The sequence below is a fragment of the Corythoichthys intestinalis genome, chromosome 3, assembly GCF_030265065.1.
Source record: "Corythoichthys intestinalis isolate RoL2023-P3 chromosome 3, ASM3026506v1, whole genome shotgun sequence".
Classification (NCBI taxonomy): Eukaryota; Metazoa; Chordata; class Actinopteri; order Syngnathiformes; family Syngnathidae; genus Corythoichthys; species Corythoichthys intestinalis.
Genome location: NC_080397.1, coordinates 41,898,883 through 41,919,492, shown reverse-complemented (window position 1 = coordinate 41,919,492; position 20,610 = coordinate 41,898,883). Strand labels below are relative to the sequence as shown.

The following is a 20,610-nucleotide window of genomic DNA, read 5'->3' as shown; positions in this document are numbered from 1 at the left end:
CTCTCGTCCCCGTGAGTCCGTTTCTCTCAGACTTTTTTTTATTCAACCAACTTAGTAACGCATAGTAACGCACGCCTTTCCCGCCTCAGTAACGGTAACGGCGTTGCCAAGATGAGAAAAGTAATGAATTAGATTACTCATTACTGAAAAAAATAACGCCGTTAGTAACGCCGTTATATTGTAACGCCGTTATTAACAACACTGGTGGCGGGGTAATAACTCCGGCCTTGCAAAAAACCTTGCATTGGTTGATTGCTCGTAATTGTCATAATGTAAATTATTTTACTTCTTCTATGAAGCTAATATTCCATTCAATTTTTTGGTACGTGGGATTGTTATTTGCTGATTATGTACAGTATGTGATGGAATGATTAAAATATTTGATGGGTACAAAGGGCAACAACGAAGTAAAAACTGCACAACTCTTAATTTTATGGTTTTTTTTTTTCATTTTTTTCAAATTAGCACTACGCAGAATTGCTCAAATCATTTATGTCACTCATGAACTCAAAGCATATCAATCAAAATCCAAGATCAGCGGAGTTATTGAACCAAAGTAATGATGATTGGTAACTATAATCTTGCTAATCTCACTGCCATCAATTGTACGTGTTCATGTCCTCAAGGGAGAGTACGGCGTCGTGTATCTGATGAGGAAGCTATTCTTCCTAACGTTGTTCTGACTTATAACTTAATTCATTTTTTAACCACACATCCTGAAAACAAAAATGTTAATACTATGTTAGCTAAATTTTATCAGGATTTAATCAGTGATTCCAATGTCATTTGTTGTGTACATTATAAAAACTGGTCATGTTTGCAATTTTTACCCAATATAAAGGTAATTTTCAAATTAATGTATACATATCTATCAGATTGGATGTTTAAAGGTTCAGAAATATGTTTTTTTCATTCTTTTCTTTTTTTCTCCACATCACATTTAACAGGTGTGTTTCAACATCATTGCATTTATGCCACTTGAGATGAGTCATTATGCAACATGTTCAGAGCTTGAAAACGAAAACAGACTGTAGAAGGACATTTCTCTTGAACAGAAGTCTAAAGGTTGTTTAGTAATAGTACGAAAATTCCATATATAATCCATCCATTGATTGTTCCATTTTTCATAATCTTCCAAGCAGACATTTCTGTCTCCGATTGAAATAATTTGGAAAAGCATACCGTAATTTTCGGACTGTAAGCCGCTACTTTTTTCCCCTCATTTTCAATCATGTGGTTTATAGTTCAGTTAGTATAGTTCAGTTATAGTGGCTTATTTGTTGCTTTATTTGGGTTAATAGATAACATTTTATTTGACAGCGGCGTCATAAGACTGCCATAAGACCGTCATAATTATGACATGACACTATCATGCCCATTAATAAATGCTTATGAAGTTGTCATTTAGTGTCATCTGGCAAATTATGTTAGTAACTCCATTTATGTAATCCATTCAAAGGTAAGATAATTTGCCGGATGACACAAAAATGACATCCGTCATAAGAATTTATTAATGCTCATAAAGTGTTACCAAATACCATAACTAGCAATTCATGAAACAACTAGAACAGTAACTGAATAAATAATTAGCACACAACATAAATTTTGATTGTAATTTACATCTGTAGCGCTGCAATGCATGCTAGGAGGCATGTTGGACGACTAACATTGCAGCCAATTGGTTCAAAGCTTCATGGGATTCATTTGGTTTTATGATGCCACTGTCAAAAAAAGTGTTACCAGTTATTTCTTTTGGTGTAAGTATCCCATGATACAGTGAGGACAACTGCGGTTTATATTCCGGTGTGGCTCATCTATGCAAAAATGCCATTTTCGGGTCAAATTTGGTGAGTGGTGGCTTACAGTCAGGCGCGGCTTGTAGTCTGAAAATTACGGTACTTAATTTTGAAACTTTTGAAATCCTCAACAAGTAGGAAATTGGTACTCATAACCAGAAATGACATAATGGTAGACACAACTATTAGAATTCATGATTATTTCCCTACATATGTACATGGTTACAAATCCTGTAAAAATGTGCATCTTGGTTATCAACATATGTAATATCAGAGCAGGGCTCTTTGAAGATTTGGGTTTCAGCATCGATCTGATCTGAGAAGCAAACATCTGCAAAACACTTAATCCCTAATTCTGAGTTTCCTTTACATCAGCAAGATGTGTGTATTTGTGTGAAGTAGCTGTGCAGTCTAATTGTGTGTCCAGTTCTATCCTCTTATTGTGATCCAAGGTTATAATGTATTGAGTTTCCGGATGGGGCTCCATTTTCAGTTCAAGAACCTGTGGTGAAATACAGAGAAGGGCATTAGCTATGACTATATCAGAATATGATGCTTTGGTATTGCGTGCAAGTGTGTTTGCATACAAAAGAGAAAAAAAGAAGTGAGGCCCATTGAAAAGCGAGGAGTGAGAGAGAGAGCAGGTGTTGGAGTGGTTAATGGCTAATGCTGTGAATAGCCAGACATGGCCATTGCTGATTAGAGGAATGAACTTCTTCTTTGTCTCATTAATCAACAATGAACGTCCAGGAGCACTCCAGCACCCGGCAGGCGTTCTTCACAGACGCTAAAACATTTAATGAATCAATTTCAAACTTGGTTCTTGCCACTGATGGGCAGATCGGTGCTATTGAAAGTGACTTAACCCTCGGCACCATCTGTTGTATGTGCCTTCTTAATTCAGATTGCAAAAATACACATTGAGTTTTCACACAGGTCTAATGATGTGCACCGAGCAGGTAAATTGAGATGCAAAACTACATTTGTCCCTCTTTGGCCTTGCTGCCAGCCTTTATAATACAACAGAATAAATAAGCAAACAATCAACTTCATAAATTAAAAACGTACTGGCATGCAGACACAAAATTATCATACCCCTCTCTCGCGCCTTTCTTTTCTTTTCCACTTTGTAACATAAGCTTTTTAAAATGTAACTGAGTAAATTAATTCTAACAATATTTCCTTAAATAAAAACAAAATTACTGATTAGAAAAAATACTGAAGAAACTACAAATACACACACACACGCACACGCAAACACAAATACAAAACTACAGTAGCTGTTTTGAAACATTTTGAGGGCAACAAATTCAAACAAGTGAATATTTTGGAAAAAAAACAAGTTGGAGCACCCATTTTCTTGATTTGGAAGAACAAAGAGTATTGTATATTGGTTGGGAAAGGTCTCTTTTGATTTACATTTTCCCACAAAGTTCAAATTTAATTGGGACTGGGGTTTGTTGACCAATAGTCGAATAATTTTCTCGTCGGACTAGAAAAAATTTTCAAGGTCTTTGGAATTTTCAGGTGCCTCTGACTAAACTCCACATAGGCATTAATGCGTTGTTGAGCTTGGCTTCTGTAGAGACGGTTGTGCTTCTGTGAGGTTCACCTATTTCCAAGAAGGAATGCTGGAACTATGACATAGTGACCCCCTGTTTCTGAGTCACCTTGATACCAAAGGTCCTTCCCCTCAATCACGCAGTTTAGGCCAAGGGTCCTTTTGGTTTTGAACTTCTTCCATTTACCGTAATTTTCAGACTATAAGCCACACCGGACTATAAGACGCAACTGTCCTCACTGTATTATGGGATATTTACACCAAAAGATATCAACCAGTAGGGGTGTGACAAAATATCGAAATGGTGATATATCGTGATACTTTGTATCCCAGGTTATCGATATGATCCTGCCAAGAATCGAGATATCGTTTTAAAAAAGTGTCAATGTCTAAAAAAAATAAAGAAAAATGAACCAACAAGTTGCTACCAAAATCTTCCACCATAATAGTGTCTCAGTTAACGCTAAGGCTGTATTGACGGTGCTCGACGCCCAATCCATTTAGACTAGAAACATTCAATCATTCGAAACCAGAGCATTCACAGTCATTCTGTCCGATTTTCAGGGCATTTACAGGTCATTTCCTGTTGCGTTTGAGTCACTGCCTATTCATTTGGGTGATTCCCAGGTCACTTCCTGTTATGTAACTCAAAATCAACAGGAAGTGACCCATAAAATACCCCAAAATTAACAGGAAGTAACTGAGAATCAACAGGTAAATGACCTTAACTGGCCCAAAATTACCTCATTGCCTGGCATTGGCTGCCACTGACGGCCATAGACGTTCAATCCGTTTGAAGTGGGAGGGATGGCAGCGAATGAACAAATGTTCATTCGCTGCCACCCTCCCAGTTCAAATGGATTGGACGTCTACTAGTGATAAACTCATTCCAATTCACAGCAGAAGCTTGTTTTTCTGTTTATGATTGAATGAAGAATGATTTTCTGACAAATGTATCGATAATCGTTGTATCACCATATCGTCAGATCATTGTTATCGCGAGCTTTGTATCGCAAATCTTATCATATCATGAGGTACCAAGAGGTTCCCACTCCTGTTAAACCAGTAACACTGTATTTCACAGCGGTGTCATAAGACTGTCATAAAACCGTCATAATTATGACATGACATGAGCATTAATAAACGCATATGAAAGACGTCATTTAGTGTCATCCGGCAAATTATCTCACTTTTGAAAAGATTTAATGATCTGAGCTGGACATAAATCGAGTTTGTGACAAAATTCACCGGATGACATTAAAGGGAACCTCGGATTTATTGACTTGTAGGGTCTAATAAGCTTCAATTGTTCTCTTTTACTAAAATATGGTATTAGAAACACAAAAAACATTGCCATTAATTTAAAAATATATAACATTTAGTACATGTTTGACCTACGGAGGGCGCCATGTTTTATGCGCGCAATGGACGCTCGGGGCGATGACATAGTTTGTCACTGTCATTAGATGACCACTACCGGTGTTCTGCAATTCCTTCCACGCGGCGAGACGTCCAATACATGCGCACATCGGTCAAAAGTGGCGAGTACTTAATATTTGTGTTTTTATTTACTCTTTCATTACCTTTTTATTGCCTCAAAATAGTTTTTGAAAGCGTTTCCCTCTCATACTTTTAAGCATTGTTTTTTCTAGTTCTGTCAAATGTATCGGAATAACGGGCGGTAATTAATTTTTTAAATTAATCACGTTAAAATTTTTGACGCATTAATACATGCGCGGAATGACCCGCTGATGAATTGCCTCAAACAGATTACAATGACTCCATTTTTTGCACATTAAGAGCTAAGAGGCCGAGAAAGGCGAGTGGACACAGGTGTTCATTGGACCGCGCTGTTTACTGGCATAAGCTTTGGCAACTCCTTCACAACAAATATAAGTATCATTTAGTGAAAGCACAACCAAAATAATATTCCTATCTCTCAAAAAAAATAATGTTCACAAAAAGAAAAGCGATTCAACTGGCTTTCCTAATCAAAATAGCTATGCAAAATACACATAAAACTTACTCAGACTTTAGTCCAACTCTATTCAAACATTTCGTTTAGCTCAATACACTGGATGGCAATATTTAGTGACAATATACAAACTATCAGAGGTCTCATACGTTGTGAAGCCAGCACTCAAATGACCGTGAAGTACAATTAAATGGATGGACCCAGTAAACAGGGAACTATGGCGTCAGTCGAGGGACAAAACATACTCATTGACTTGCTGTCTAAGTAATTTAACTCGCCATTGACACCTTGTGGTGTATTTCAATCACTATCTTACGTAGTTAAAGACACTGTGGAAAACGATAAGGAGCCCATGTAACATCACGGCGTCAGCAATGGCGAACTTTTTTTTTTTTTTTGATTGAAAATTTTACCAATTTTATTGAAACGGAAAATATTAAGAGTGGTTTTAATATAAAATTACTATAAATTGTACTAACATTTATCTTTTAAGAACTACAAGTCTTTCTATCTGTGGATCCCTTTAACAGAAATAATGTTAATAATGTTTAATGCCATCTTGTGGATTTGTTGTCATAATAAACAAATACAGTACTTATGTACAGTATCTTGAATGTATATATCCGTCTTGTGTCTTATCTTTCCATTCCAACAATAATTTTCAGAAAAATATGGCATATTTTAGAGATGGTTTGAATTGCAATTAATTACGATTAATTAATTTTTAAGATTAACTCGATTAAAAATTTTAATCTTTTGACAACCCTAGTTTTTTCTTGTGGTAGCTTTGAAGCAGATTGTTGATCTGTTGACCATATTAGTCACGTAAGGTATACAAACCCCCCTTATTTGATATTACTACGTTTAAGTATTTTCTTTAAGCATCTTTAGAATGCTCTGTCTGTATGCATCTAAACAAAACAAGCTGAAAGCGTTATTTTGGGTGTCAAATTTGCCTCTTGTAGGACATTTCGCCGGTGTAACACATTTTGGCAGACCACCGGTTTTGTCATATTCTCGTCTCCTTTCATCCAGTTCGTTTTGCTTTTGCTGCTCGTTTTGTGAAATATCGACAGTGTTGTCATGCTCATTAATGTTCCTCTCGGGTTCATATTGAGAGGGTTGAACAGATGACATGCTTATGTGGTCAGAGTCATACTCCGGAAACCCGGTAGCTTAACCCAGTACATCACCGACCTGCGACGTCAACAAAAATGACGACCTACTAGTTAAATCATTTTACAAATTGTATAAAAACGAAAACATCAAGAGGGGCTTCAATATCAAATAATTTTAACACACAATAACGTTTATCTCATAAGAACCACAAGTCTTTCTATCCGTGGATCCCTTTAATGACATATCTTATAAGCATTCATTAATGCCCATGACACTGTCATGTCATAATTATGAAAGTGTTATTGCAGTCTTATGACGCCGCCGTCAAATAAAGTGTTAATTAATAATCCAAATAAATAAAAAAATAAGACGCACTCAACTATAAGCCGCAGGATTCAAAATGAGTGAATAATGTAGCGGCTTATAGTCTAAGAATTACGGTACTTTGATGCAGTCTTCTATGCTCATTAAGACATTCAAGCAGCATACATCTTTCTCTACCCATGACCATATATTTTCCTTGAGTCAACCTTGCTGGAAGTAATTGATTTCACCTCATGCTTGGTTTGTGCTCTAAAATGCAATGTCAACTGTGTCGGATGCACTTTTCCAAATCCTGTCCAATCAACTCTCATTGGACTTAATTTCTAAAATCAAGATTATTTATTCTCACAGACATTCAACTGTACACATTTACTCATTCATATACATTTTCTCCTTTAGACACTGTACCTGATGGTTTGAATGCTGTGAGTTGCACCACCTGTTAATTAAAAAGAACAGAAGCAGATCAGCAAATAATATGTCTCAACAAATAATCTACAGGTAGTTCCTGGGCTACGAGCCACCTGTCTTACGTGATTTTGACTTTACGACGCCAGAGTCTTGTCCGCCATTTTGTCTCCAGTCTTTTTTTTTTTTTTTTTTTTAAAGTTGCGTAAACAGTACCTTATTGTACCTCACAGTACCTTAATTAAAAAAAAAATTATTTCATTAATATGACTGTTCTGCCCTTGGTTGAAATGTTTATTTGACTATAATGTTGACTTTTGTTTGTGATGCATGCTTTTATTTTGGTGCAGCAAGCGTAGAGCAAGTGGTACTTCTGCACGCGAGTACGAGGGCATGTACACACTGCCACTAACCGATCGTGACGTGCTACCGGATTGCGACGGATTGCTACTGCGCCTACGCGGACCAACGCCATTTTCACTAGAGCGATGACGGCAGATATAGATATGTACGTGAGAGATTAAATGGCAAAAATACATTTTTCTTTCCTTTTTGGGGTGAATTTTTTTTTTTTTTTTTTTAAATCCAGGGCCGTAGATATTAGAAAACGGAACTTGACATTGAAAGAAAATTGAAACTGTTTTAATGTACATGTGTAGAACATAAACTCAAACAAACTATACTCACATATTCAAATATGCAAAGGACTCTGAGGCTTTCGTACATTTTTACAATAACAGTTTTTCTTATATACAGCTTATCCAAGACTTGCTAAAAAGGCTAGTTAAACCATTGACATCTGAAAAACCGTTTACGTTATAACAAAGTCTGTAACGTTTAAATAAAGTTTTTTGTTTAAATTTTAACAGTGTGAATGGTCTTGAGTGGTTTAATTGGGGTGAGGGGAAAGAAAAACAGATATGTAAGGAAAGCATTTTTAAAATTTTTGAAAGACATTAAATTGATGTGTCGATCATAAGGGTGGGGGAATGGTTGCTGTGCATTTTGTACATTAGGTGGTGTTATGCACATGAAAGTTGCTTGGAATCCGCCTGAAGAATTTTAACGTGTATGCGGCGTACGGCCATCCAATTCCAATAGGTTGTTCACGTGACTGCTTTACGTCACTTCCTCTACTGGCTTAAAGCTTACAAACGCGAGATATTTGTACATATGAATCAATTATTCTTCAAATGGTCAGGCATGTGGATTGAATTCTGTTTTTTTAATGTCTGAATTAAACACATAAATCACCTTAAAATCAGGGACATCGAGGCACGTAACACAATCTTCTTCCTTTGATTAATGGCAGATTGCAAGCAACATTCAGTCGCATACCGCCGTCTAGTGTACAAAAATATGCAGCGCCCATGCCTGCGCCTTCAGCCTCACGATCTATACACAAACTTAATGTCTTTCAAGGAGTTAAACAGTGGAGTTTAAACAGTCTTCTTCTCCCCTCACCCAAGTAAACCTTTCAGAGACCATTATCACCCCACCCCGCCCAAAAAAAGAAAAATGTATATTCATAGTTGACTCCATCACGTGCATATCTATACCGCCGTCATCGCTGTAGTGAAAATGGTGTCGGTTTGAGCAGGCGCAGTAGCAATCCGTCGCGATTTGGTAGCCTGTCACAATTGTAGTGACACACAAAGAAGAACGTATTTGCGAACACAAAGAAGAGCGCATGAAGAAGTCGTGAAGCCAAAAGAGAGAGAAAGGAGGAATTTTACAGCTTAGCTCGCTATCTAGCTAGGACTTAGCTCCAATGTCTTGGCGAGGACAATAGAATGACGTATAATGCATGTCTTTGGATAGTTACCGTATTGGCCCGAATATAAGACGGCGCTGATTATAAGACGACCTCCACTTTTTCACGACTCAAGTTTGGAAAAAGACTTTTTGAACAACAAATTATTTTTTATACAGAAAATAATTAAAGTACATTCGAAACAAATGATTATATCAATATATTTGAGAGGAAAAGCATGTTATTTTGCCTCATTCAAATCTTAATATCTGAACATTTAAATATGTGAACTAAAGTGCAATCACATTCGTAAATGAATGGCTTCTGGTATTTGAAATGTAAATAAACCAATCTATTGTGATAAAACAACAAAATTGCAATAACTGCATTAACCATCAAAGTGAAGTCTAACTGTAACTGTAGTCTTGAAACAAATCTGAATAAGGAAAAACATTGCAATAAAATCATGCAAACTGGTTAAACTCGAGAGTAGCTGAGATTTGTCATGACAGAACATCACTTCAATGATAGCTGGCGCCATCTAGCGTCGTGAATGGGAAGAGTAGCTGAGATCTGTCATGACAGAACATCACTTCAATGACATCTGGCGTCATCTAGCATCATGAATGGGTATAATGTCTAGACTGCGAATATAAGACGACCCCCTCTTTTTCAGTCTTATTTCAATGCAAAAAACACTGTCTTATATTCGGGCCAATACGGTATTTTGAAATTTACAGGGAATTTAGGTGTACTTAAATGGTTAATTCCGACTTACGAAATTCGGGTTATGTCGCCTGCGCAGGAACAGAACTCTTTCGTAACTCAGGAGACTACCTGTACTTAAAAATGAAAAATGTTGCTTACTTGGTTTCCTGGTGGTTGTTTCAATGAGAAACTCACAAAGCTTTCTTTTCTGAAACTCTCTGAAAGACCAAAAACAACCTGTCATTTTTTTAAAATATTTTTTTTTCTGCCACAAAAATTATTTCAAAGAGACATTTGAATGAGATCTCCTACTAACTAATAACTTCACAAATTGCTCAATATTTTTGTTTCACACTACACAGAGAAGCAGACCACACACATAGAGGAATGAAAGAGAGATGGAGTGGGCAGAGTGTGGCATGGTGCATAGCTCAAGGGACTTATAGAATCTCGCATCAAGGATGAGCAATTAACGTGTCATGAACAGGTTACTTATCATTAAACAATCACAAAACAGGGATGTATTAAATGTTTCACAGTTGTCTTGACAATGTGCACTATAGAGAACATACCATTCTTGATAACGAGTGAAGTGGAGCTAGAACTGGGGGCTCCAGAGGTCTCACTGATCTCAGGACTAGAAGGAGTCAGCGGACTGCGGTCCCAAGACCTTATGGGAACTCTCTGAGAAGGTACGAAGGTCGTTGGCTGAGAACAATTCTATATTGATAGGTATGACACAAATTCAAACTATAAGTGGAATCAATTCATGGATGTATAAACGTATATACATTTATACAGTGTGTATATCTAATTTCGACTTGATCACCAATATGTGCTACATTTCAGACGCTTACTGTGAAAGATAATGCTTTTCTCTTTTCCTTGATCCTCTTGATTGCATTCCTCACCTAAACCATAAAAACTGTTTAAATCACAAGTTGTCAACCCTTCATAAATCAAAACAATCCAATCCAATAAACTGCTGCAGTGACTGACAGTGACAGTAACGTGAATTGAATGTCAACTTACCTCACTGTTGTAAACAGCATAAACTAAGAAAATATACAGGCCCTGTGAAGAAGCAAATACAGCATTTAGGAAGCAACTCAAAAATAAAAGTCACATATACTTCATTTACAGACCAGTATTGATTTTTAGTTTTCAACAGCAACAGATAATATATCATCATTTTAATCTAAATACAAACAGAGTAGATCTCTTCCATGTCCCTTTGGTTAAACTATTTTCAATCTTTTCTTGGATATGCAATGTTTTCTTTTAATTGGTTAGTTTTCCTAGAATTTCGATTGAATTTTATCCGTTATTTCTCTGACCAGTTTTTCTTTGATCAACAGAGGTCCACAAACCCTTCTGAGCTTGCATCTATTTGCTGTAAAAAAAAAAAAAAAAAAAAAAAAAGCCGTCATATTTACGGTAAAATACTGGCAGCAGTGGTTGCCAGAAATTTTTACCGTTAAAAAACGGGAAAACTGTACAATCCACGTAAAAACAGTACAGTGATCCCTCGCTACTTCGTGCTTTAAACTTAGCGCCCTCAGTCTATCGCGTTTTTTTTTTCAACAAAAAAAAAAAAAAAAAAATACAGATGAGCTGTCCCGAACCGATTGTTTAGTCTCACTCTCGCTCCCTCCCTGTTATTATTGTTATTAACGATGATTGACAGATGCTTGTGTTCAATCTTGCCAGAGTCACGAACTTCAAAAGTGCCGCATGCATCAATCATCGTTTAATCTGTTAACCCTTTAACACCTAAGCCTATTTTGGCCGAATTTGCATGCCTTTGATGTTGCCTTTATATTTCAAAGAAAAAAATTGTTCACAATGGCCAAGTTGGGTCCCTTTTTTCAGGACACCTTGAACTTCATGTCCAAACTGTTGTTTTCTTCACTGACCAATTATAATCCACATTTTGGACCCAAAAAGACCAAAAAAATCCCAAAATCTTTTTTCAAAATTTGTAATGTTGATGTCCCATTGACAACCAAACATGCTCGACCAACCGTTTTGAAGCTTGATAATATTTATTCAACTTGTTAGGATAAACATTCAGTAGGAAAAAAATTAGATTGAATAGTTTTATGTTTGACAATTCAACACAAAAAGCAGGTATGGTCATAGGCGTTTTTCGCCTTTACACATACTAGGTCAAAACAGGTTATATACAGTGCAAAAATAGTGAGAAAAAAAAAAAATCATCTAACACAAAAAGGGTTTGGAGGATAGCTCTTTGTGAAGTTAGGTATTGTACCCATCGCCTTATCAAAAGTATATACGTACATGCAAGCAAGCTTCTCGAACACGCATCTATATAAAAATTGAAAAGATTATATTGAAGAAAAAAAAAAATTGAAAACAAGTATTTTCAAAAACATTGACAAGTAGTTCAGTTCAATTCAAAATTTTCAGGCATGTGAGCCAATAAATTAAAAATTTTATTATTTTTTTTATTGCACTTAATAAAGCTTCTTCTTGAACAGGTCATGGAGCTGTGTCACACACAACGTCACACAGCCTACTAATTCGCTGTTTGCGCGCTGCTGTCACTTCTACTTGCCGAGACGGCGACTCATCCCAGGAAAACAATGACAAATAGGCTCATCTTCTTCCTTAAGTTCATGAAATAATGCATTAGCTTGCGCTAAATTTAGTTTTAGAATTATTCTGCACGTTTCAAAGTCGCTCGCTCAATCCAACCGGCCGTTGCTTGCTTTGCATGGCTCCCTTTCCTTAGTTGGCGCCTCGATCGGTAATTTATTAAAAATGTCTTCTTGACATCACAACGGATCTTGGGATATGTAGTCTTTTGTGCTGCTTTCGGTTTTGAAAAAGGACAAGAAATGATGGAAATATGGAGATAGACACATGGTCCATGCAGCGTTTTAATACATATTTATGAGTGCAATAAAACTATAAAACTCAAACCCGTTTTACTTGGTCGATTGACTTTAAATAAAAACTGGTGTGGACATCTAACTTCCGCACTTTCAAATGAGACCAACCAGCGGCACGTGGGTGACGTAATTACAGCGGGACGAAGCTTCAAATAGGATATGCGTAAACGTGTCGCTGCCAACACGTTCGGTGTTAAAGGGTTAATCAGTTGCTGTGACAACTCATTGTGTGTAAGTGAGCAGCTTGAGCGGATTTGAGTAGACTCCCTCAATGAAGCATTTAATAAAGCTAAGCATTTTTCTACCTCTTTATTCTTTTTGAAAAATAATTCGGCGGAACAGTAACATGTTTAAAAGTTATAATTATTACATTTGAAGAGCTTGAAAAAAAAAAAAATCACTTTTTCACTTATCGCGGCGGGTTCTGGTCCCCATTAACAGCGAAAAATGAGCGATCACTGCATAGTTCTGTGGTGATCATCAAATTTATGAAACACTTTTGTAGATTTCTTTCAACTGAAAATCATGTTAGAAAAATTCAATATTGCTACTTTTTTATGCTGTAATTGATATATGAACACTCTTGTTGGTGGTTACATCATGTTACACCTTTACTCATTGTTCCCCTCTCCAGTCAAGATTTGAATACACACCATATTTAGTCGAATGCGCTAACTACTGAGCTATTGCAGGCTCACTGAGATCTTAAAAGAGTTTGCTGGCAGATGCTAGACTGTCCTGTTGGCTAGTAGTTAGCACACCTGACTGCCACAGTGACAGTGTCGATTCAAACTCGTTGGAGAGGGAGGACGACAAGAAATGAAGCACTGTGACGTCACCACCCTCAGACTGGTTAGTTGGTATACATACATTATACAAGAATTTTAATGTAAAACAACTGTTACAGTATATAACTTATAAAATGTAATTCTTTTTAACCCTTTATTGCCAAATGTATCACATTTGATACAACTAAAATTTCATGATTTTGAGACGAATTCAGAATTTTGACATTTCTTTAAAAAAAAAAAAAAAAAAGATGAATGCAAGTCAACACATGCATCTGCAGTTTCCATGAGAAAAAAAAACAGGAATTAGCAAGGGGTATAGATATTAGAGCGCTTATTACACACATTCATTTTGACTTTTCTATTTACAAATTTGAAAAAAAGGTTTCATTAGGACCTTATTTTTCAAATTTTGGGATTTACTGATAATTGCTTCATGTTGCAGGTATTTAGGGGGTTAAAGTAGTTTGTAGTTGACAATGAATGTTTTCCTTTTTTTCCCTTTTTTTTTTTTAACTGTATAATTCTGGCAACCACTACTGCAAGTATTTCACCATACTGTAAATTCAACAACAATAAAATGTGTGGATATATATGCGACTTGCTGAACAAAGTGGTACATCCTCCTTGAGTAAGTTGCCTTGAATAAAGCTTATCTATGAAGCATGTAATCAAACCTGTCTGAGATTGATATCAGTAATCAAAACACCCAGGAAAAACAACCTTGGCAAGAAAATTCCCATTGGAAAAAAACCCCCAAACAATCAAATATTTGCTGTGTACGTACAATTCGGACCACAGCGTAATGTTCAGACTAGGCATGTGCAGGTATGAAATTCTGACGGTATGATAACAGTATTGCAATTACAGCTCTAAAATGTGTTACTTTGAGACATCTGGGTTCAACAAAAATAATTTTTTTTCATTGAACAGGATTTATATTTTTCAAAACAAATTAGCAAATTGGAACATAAGTATAATATTAAGTTCAAAGCAAACAAATAAAATAACTAAAATATTCAAAATAAAATTAAAATAAATGCAGTCCTGTAGGTGAGCATAAACACACAGCCACAGCTCAACATTATTACCATCAGAACAGAAATAAATGAATTATATTCCATAAAAAGCACGTGTGTATGGCTCGTATCATGTTTACATTATACACACTCTTTTTCTAAACACAGACAGTTGCCAGAGAGAGAAAAAAATATGTTTTACCACCGCTAGACACACTAAACACGCTTAAGTTAAGTCTCGTAGCTGGTGGGAAACATTCATGGTAGTGTTTACTAACCTTTAATTTTGTATAAATGTGAAATCATATTGGAGGTATTTCCTCCTCAGCAGCCACCCTCCGCAAACATGTTTTATGTTTTTTAAAAAAAAATTTTTATATTTATATGTCTGTTGGCCCTGCTCCTCTAAACTGCGTCCGTCTGTTTCCCATACCAGCAATTTTGTTTTCTTCGATGGGGGAAAAATTCAGGAGTTTCACCTCCTCCGGCCATCGTGTTGCACAGCTGACTCACTGACACTGAGCAACAACCACTGAGGGAGGGTTAAGCCTTGAAGCTCCAAGTGTGGGATTGCTCCGTGACTTTTGGGGACATAAAGAAAATCGCTAATATCATAGGGATGGTGTGACAGAAAATTTTTGCGGTTTTGAAACTGACGTTTTCAAACCACAGTAGCCTATACCATAAAACCCAGTTATCGGCACATGTCTAGTTCAGACCAAGCCATTGCAAATGCAGATCTGATATCTTGCAACCTTTCGCCACATTTCAGGCTTCAAACATAAAGATATGAAATTTTATTTTTTTGTCAAGAATCAACAACAAGTGGGACACAATCGTGAAGTGGAACAACATTTATTGGATAATGTAAACTTTTTTAACAAATAAAAAACTGAAAAGTGGGGCGTGCAATATTATTCGGCCCCTTTACTTTCAGTGCAGCAAACTCACTCCAGAAGTTCAGTGAGGATCTCTGAATGATCCAATGTTGTCCTAAATGACCGATGATGATAAACAGAATCCACCTGTGTGTAATCAAGTCTCCGTACAAATGCACCTGCTCTGTGATAGTCTCAGGGTTCTGTTTAAAGTGCAGAGAGCATTATGAAAACCAAGGAACACACCAGGCAGGTCCGAGATACTGTTGTGGAGAAGTTTAAAGCCGGATTTGGATACAAAAAGATTTCCCAAGCTTTAAACATCTCAAGGAGCACTGTGCAAGCCATCATATTGAAATGGAAGGAGCATCAGACCACTGCAAATCTACCAAGACCCGGCCGTCCTTCCAAACTTTCTTCTCAAACAAGGAGAAAACTGATCAGAGATGCAGCCAAGAGGCCCATGATCACTCTGGATGAACTGCAGAGATCTACAGCTGAGGTGGGAGAGTCTGTCCATAGGACAACAATCAGTCGTACACTGCACAAATCTGGCCTTTATGGAAGAGTGGCAAGAAGAAAGCCATTTCTCAAAGATATCCATAAAAAGTCTCGTTTAAAGTTTGCCACAAGCCACCTGGGAGACACACCAAACATGCGGAAGAAGGTGCTCTGGTCAGATGAAACCAAAATTGAACTTTTTGGCCACAATGCAAAACGATATGTTTGGCGTAAAAGCAACACAGCTCATTACCCTGACCACACCATCCCCACTGTCAAACATGGTGGTGGCAGCATCATGGTTTGGGCCTGCTTTTCTTCAGCAGGGACAGGGAAGATGGTTAAAATTGACGGGAAGATGGATGCAGCCAAATACAGGAACATTCTGGAAGAAAACCTGTTGGTATCTGCACAAGACCTGAGACTGGGACGGAGATTTATCTTCCAACAGGCCAATGATCCAAAACATAAAGCCAAATCTACAATGGAATGGTTCAAAAATAAACGTATCCAGGTGTTAGAATGGCCAAGTCAAAGTCCAGACCTGAATCCAATCGAATCCAGCTGAAGACTGCGGTTCACAAACACTCTCCATCCAACCTCACTGAGCTCGAGCTGTTTTGCAAGGAAGAATGGGCAAGAATGTCAGTCTCTCGATGTGCAAAACTGATAGAAACATACCCCAAGCGACTTGCAGCTGTAATTGGAGCAAAAGGTGGCGCTACAAAGTATTAACGCAAGGGGGCCGAATAATATTGCACGCCCCACTTTTCAGTTTTTTATTTGTTAAAAAAGTTTAAATTATCCAATAAATTTTGTTCCACTTCATGATTGTGTCCCACTTGTTGTTGATTCTTGACAAAAAATTGAAATTTTATATCTTTATGTTTGAAGCCTGAAATGTGGTGAAAGGTTGCAAGGTTCAAGGGGGCCGAATACTTTTGCAAGGCACTGTATATATATATATATATATATATATATATATATATATATATATATATATATATATACATATAAAGTAATTCAATTTTTTGTTATTCTATGATTCTGAAACAATTTTGGTCCAAGAAAAAAAAAAAGACTAGTTAAGCGTCCTCCTCCTATCAACATGAGGAAGAACTCCTACTGTCTTCTCACATGCCCTCAGCTGGACACATGCCGTAAATCTAAATTAACAAGCGACTCTCTGGGGGTCAAGTAGGGGCTAGCTTTGATTAATTTAAGATCAGAGGAGGGCGGATGGGTGGTTGAGGTAAAAAAAAAAAAAAAAAAAAAGAGAAAAGACAGAGAGTCTGTGGAAAATAAAAGGTAAACGGGGGTAAAAAGAAAAAAAAAAAGAAGGACCAGAAGAGAGAGGAAGTGGCTGTTAAGTAATCAGGGGAGGAGGACTATAAAGGTAGATATGGTATGAGCTGACTGGAGTCTCCCACATACTAACATCTATGCATTGTGCACACAGTACTTGCAGTGATATACTCGATTCTGAATGGAAGGTATCATGTTCAAATTTTCTTTTTTGCTTTTATTTATTAAACCCTAATAAGCAGGCAATTATGCATTCTTGCTGACACAGTACAAACATTTGCTTATCGTAATATTGTATATTACTGCTTTTAAGGGAGATTGGTATTTGATAATCTTAATGCCTATTTTTAATTTGTGCGTCTTATCAAAAAGTGTCACGAGTTTGTCAGTTGAAGTTCTGTCCTACACATAAATAAAGTAGAGCTGTCAAAATTATCGCATTAACAGGCAGTAATTAATTTTTAAAATTAATCACGTTAAAATATTTGAAGCAATTAATGCACATGTCCCGCTCAGACAGATTTAAATGTCAGTAGAGTGAAATGCCCACTTGTTAATTGTGTTTTATGGAGTTTTGCCGCCCTCTGCTGGCGCTTGGGTGCAACTGATTTTATAGGCTTCAGCACCCATGAGCATTGTGTAAGTAATTATTGACATCAACAATGGCGGGCTACTAGTTTATTTTTTCACTGAAAATTTTACAAATTTCATTAAAACGAAAACATTAAGAGAGGTTTTAATATAACATTTCTATAACTTGTACTAAAATTTATCTTTTAAGAACTACAAGTCTTTCTATCCATGGATCGCTTTAACAGAATGTTAATAATGTTAATGCCATCTTGTTGATTTATTGTTATAATAAACAAATACAGTCCTTATGTACCGTATGTTGAATGTATATATCCATCTTGTGTCTTCTTTCCATTCCAACAAGTTATTTTACAGAATATATATATATATAATTTACAGAAAAATATGGCATTGCGATTAATTACGATTAATTAATTTTTAAGCTGTAATTAACTCGATTAAAAATTTTAATCGTTTGACAGCCCTAAAATAAAGTCAATGCTTGACCAATGTAATATTCATGTATCATTATTACAATTTTTTTTTTTTTTTTTTTTAATGTCTGTAAGGTCAGGAGCAAAAATCTTACTTCAATGAAGCTGTTCTATAGAAAACTGTTCAACTAAAAGAAGCCAGCCACATAATACACACAAAATAACTTGTAGGGCTGTCAAATTGAATGCGTTAACGGGTGGTAATTTATTTTTTTTTAGTCAATCACGTTAAATATTTAATGCATTTAATGCATGTGCGGACCGAACCACGAATGCATTGCCGCAAACAGACTACAGTGGCGCCGTTTTGTTTATTGAGAGCTAAGAGGCAGAGAAAAGCGAGTGGACACAGGCAATTCATTGGGAATGCGCCATTTATTGGCATTAGCTTTGGCAACTCTTTCACAACCATCATAATTATTGTGGCGAGTGGCGTGGGGAAGAGTGACAGGAGATGATCTTTTTTATTTTAACATGCTTCATTGAACACAACGCAGAACATATACCATTTGCAGCCACCACTGACAGTCATGGTTGCCTAACTTCTCATCATGCATTTGGGCGGAACAGTTAAGTCGCTACAGTATCATTTACTGAAAGCACAAAAAAAAAATAATATTCCTATCTCTCAAAAAAAATAATGTTCACAAAAAGAAAAGCGCTCAATGCAAAGAGAACTGGCGTTCCCAATCAAAATAGCTATGCAAAATACACATAAAACTTACTCAGACTTTGGTCAAACTTTATTCAAACATTTCGTTTAGCTCAACAAATACACTAGATGGCAATACTTAGTCACAATATACAAACTATCAGAGTTATCATACGTTGTGAAGTCAACACTCAAATGAACGTAAGGTACAATGAACCCGGAAACTACGGCATCAGTCGAGGGGCAAAACGCACTAAAAAACTTGGCAAGATCTCTAATTTAAAACTCGCCCTTGACACCTTGTGGTGTATTTCAATCACTACCTTATGTAGTTAAAGACACTGTGGAAGAACGGCTGTGACGTCACCGCTCGGCGACGTCAAGAATGGCGAGCTACTAGTTTATTTTTTGATTGAATATTTTACAAATTTTATTAAAACGAAAACATTAAGAGGGGTTTTAAAATAAAATTACTCTAACTTGTACTAACATCTTTTAAGAACTATAAGTCTTTCTATCCGTGGATCCCTTTAACAGAAAGAATGTTAATAATGTTAATGTCATCTTGTGGATTTATTGTTATAATAAACAAATACAGTACTTATGTACAGTATGTTGAATGTATATAGCCGTCTTGTCTTATCTTTCCGTTCCAACAATAATTTACAGAAAAATATGGCATATTTTAGAGATGGTTTGAATTGCGATTAATTACGATTAATTAATTTTTAAGCTGCGATTAACTCGATTTAAAATCAATCGTTTAACAGCCCTGAAAATAAGTCAAAATGGAGAAAATATAATGTTCAGTCAAATGATCTCAAATGTTTTGTTCTCTCAATGGTGTATTTCTATGTGTTAGATACTCACTTGCCGTGCATCTGTGTTGTGTGTTTCTATGTGTTTTTAAAATATTATTATATAATATAATAGTAAGTCAAAATGTTCTCTAGTGTAGCGAGCTTTCAGCCAAAATAAGGCTAGGTGAGTAGGCTTCTGAGGAAGCTCACTGAATGCACTGAAGGTCAAGCAGTTTGGAATTTGAGCAAGATTAGAGAAATAATGGGTCTCTTCTGTTACACAAAATGTTAGAATCGAACCGCTTTATGCATTATTGAAAAAAAAAAAAATCAATTTGTCACCTTCTGTAAATACTTGAGAATCTGAGTTGACAGTTCACTTACATGTGGAACACATCCGATGTCCTCTCGAAAATTAAAAGCATATTGATTTTTGATGCAGCTAAATTGCTAAACAGCTAAATAGTTCAAATGTAAAATTGTCCCCTGCACTTTTTCAGAGTATAGTCTTTGTCACCTGCAATGTTTTACCTTCCCAAGACAAGGTTAATTTATATAAAAAGGAGACATGATGAGCAAGCCATTGATAAAGTCCCGCTAATTGCAGTTGTGTGTTGATACTACACTTGGCGGGCCTAATAGCTTAAGGTCAAAGTTGATTTAGCCATTAAAGCTGGATTGTCAATTTACCTCACCAAAGGTGGAATGTGCCTCCTATTCCACAGAGAGGCATGTTTCCCTGGCCAACACCTACGACACTTTGAGAAAGAGGAAAGAAAGACTTTTTGTGAGTATGAATTCATACCCTAAGAGACTAAGACTAAGAGACCCTAATAAGAGACACGGCCTCATAAGACTGTTATAAAAAACGTCATAATTATGCGATGACACTGTCATGGGCATTAATGACTGCTTAGGAAGGATGTCATTAAGTGTCATCCGGCAAATCTTGTCACTCCATTTATGTCCTGCTCGAATCTTTTACATCCATTCAAAAGTGAGATAATTTGCTGGATGACACTAAATGACATCTGTCATAAG

General features: G+C 36.4%; 1 protein-coding gene across 1 annotated transcript in view; it reads right to left on the bottom strand.

The window, feature by feature from the left end:
- Positions 1–202: 202 nt before the first annotated feature.
- adgrd2 (adhesion G protein-coupled receptor D2) overlaps positions 203–20,610 on the bottom strand; it is a 76,035-nt gene continuing 55,627 nt past the window's right edge. The window contains exons 20-25 of the mRNA XM_057832957.1: positions 10,677–10,718; positions 10,502–10,555; positions 10,217–10,364; positions 9,804–9,862; positions 7,184–7,214; positions 203–2,298 (exon numbers count right to left, since the gene is read on the bottom strand). Of these exons, the coding sequence (XP_057688940.1) occupies positions 2,291–2,298; positions 7,184–7,214; positions 9,804–9,862; positions 10,217–10,364; positions 10,502–10,555; positions 10,677–10,718 (342 nt within the window). The 3' untranslated portion in view covers positions 203–2,290. The remainder of the gene's footprint in view (positions 2,299–7,183; positions 7,215–9,803; positions 9,863–10,216; positions 10,365–10,501; positions 10,556–10,676; positions 10,719–20,610) is intronic.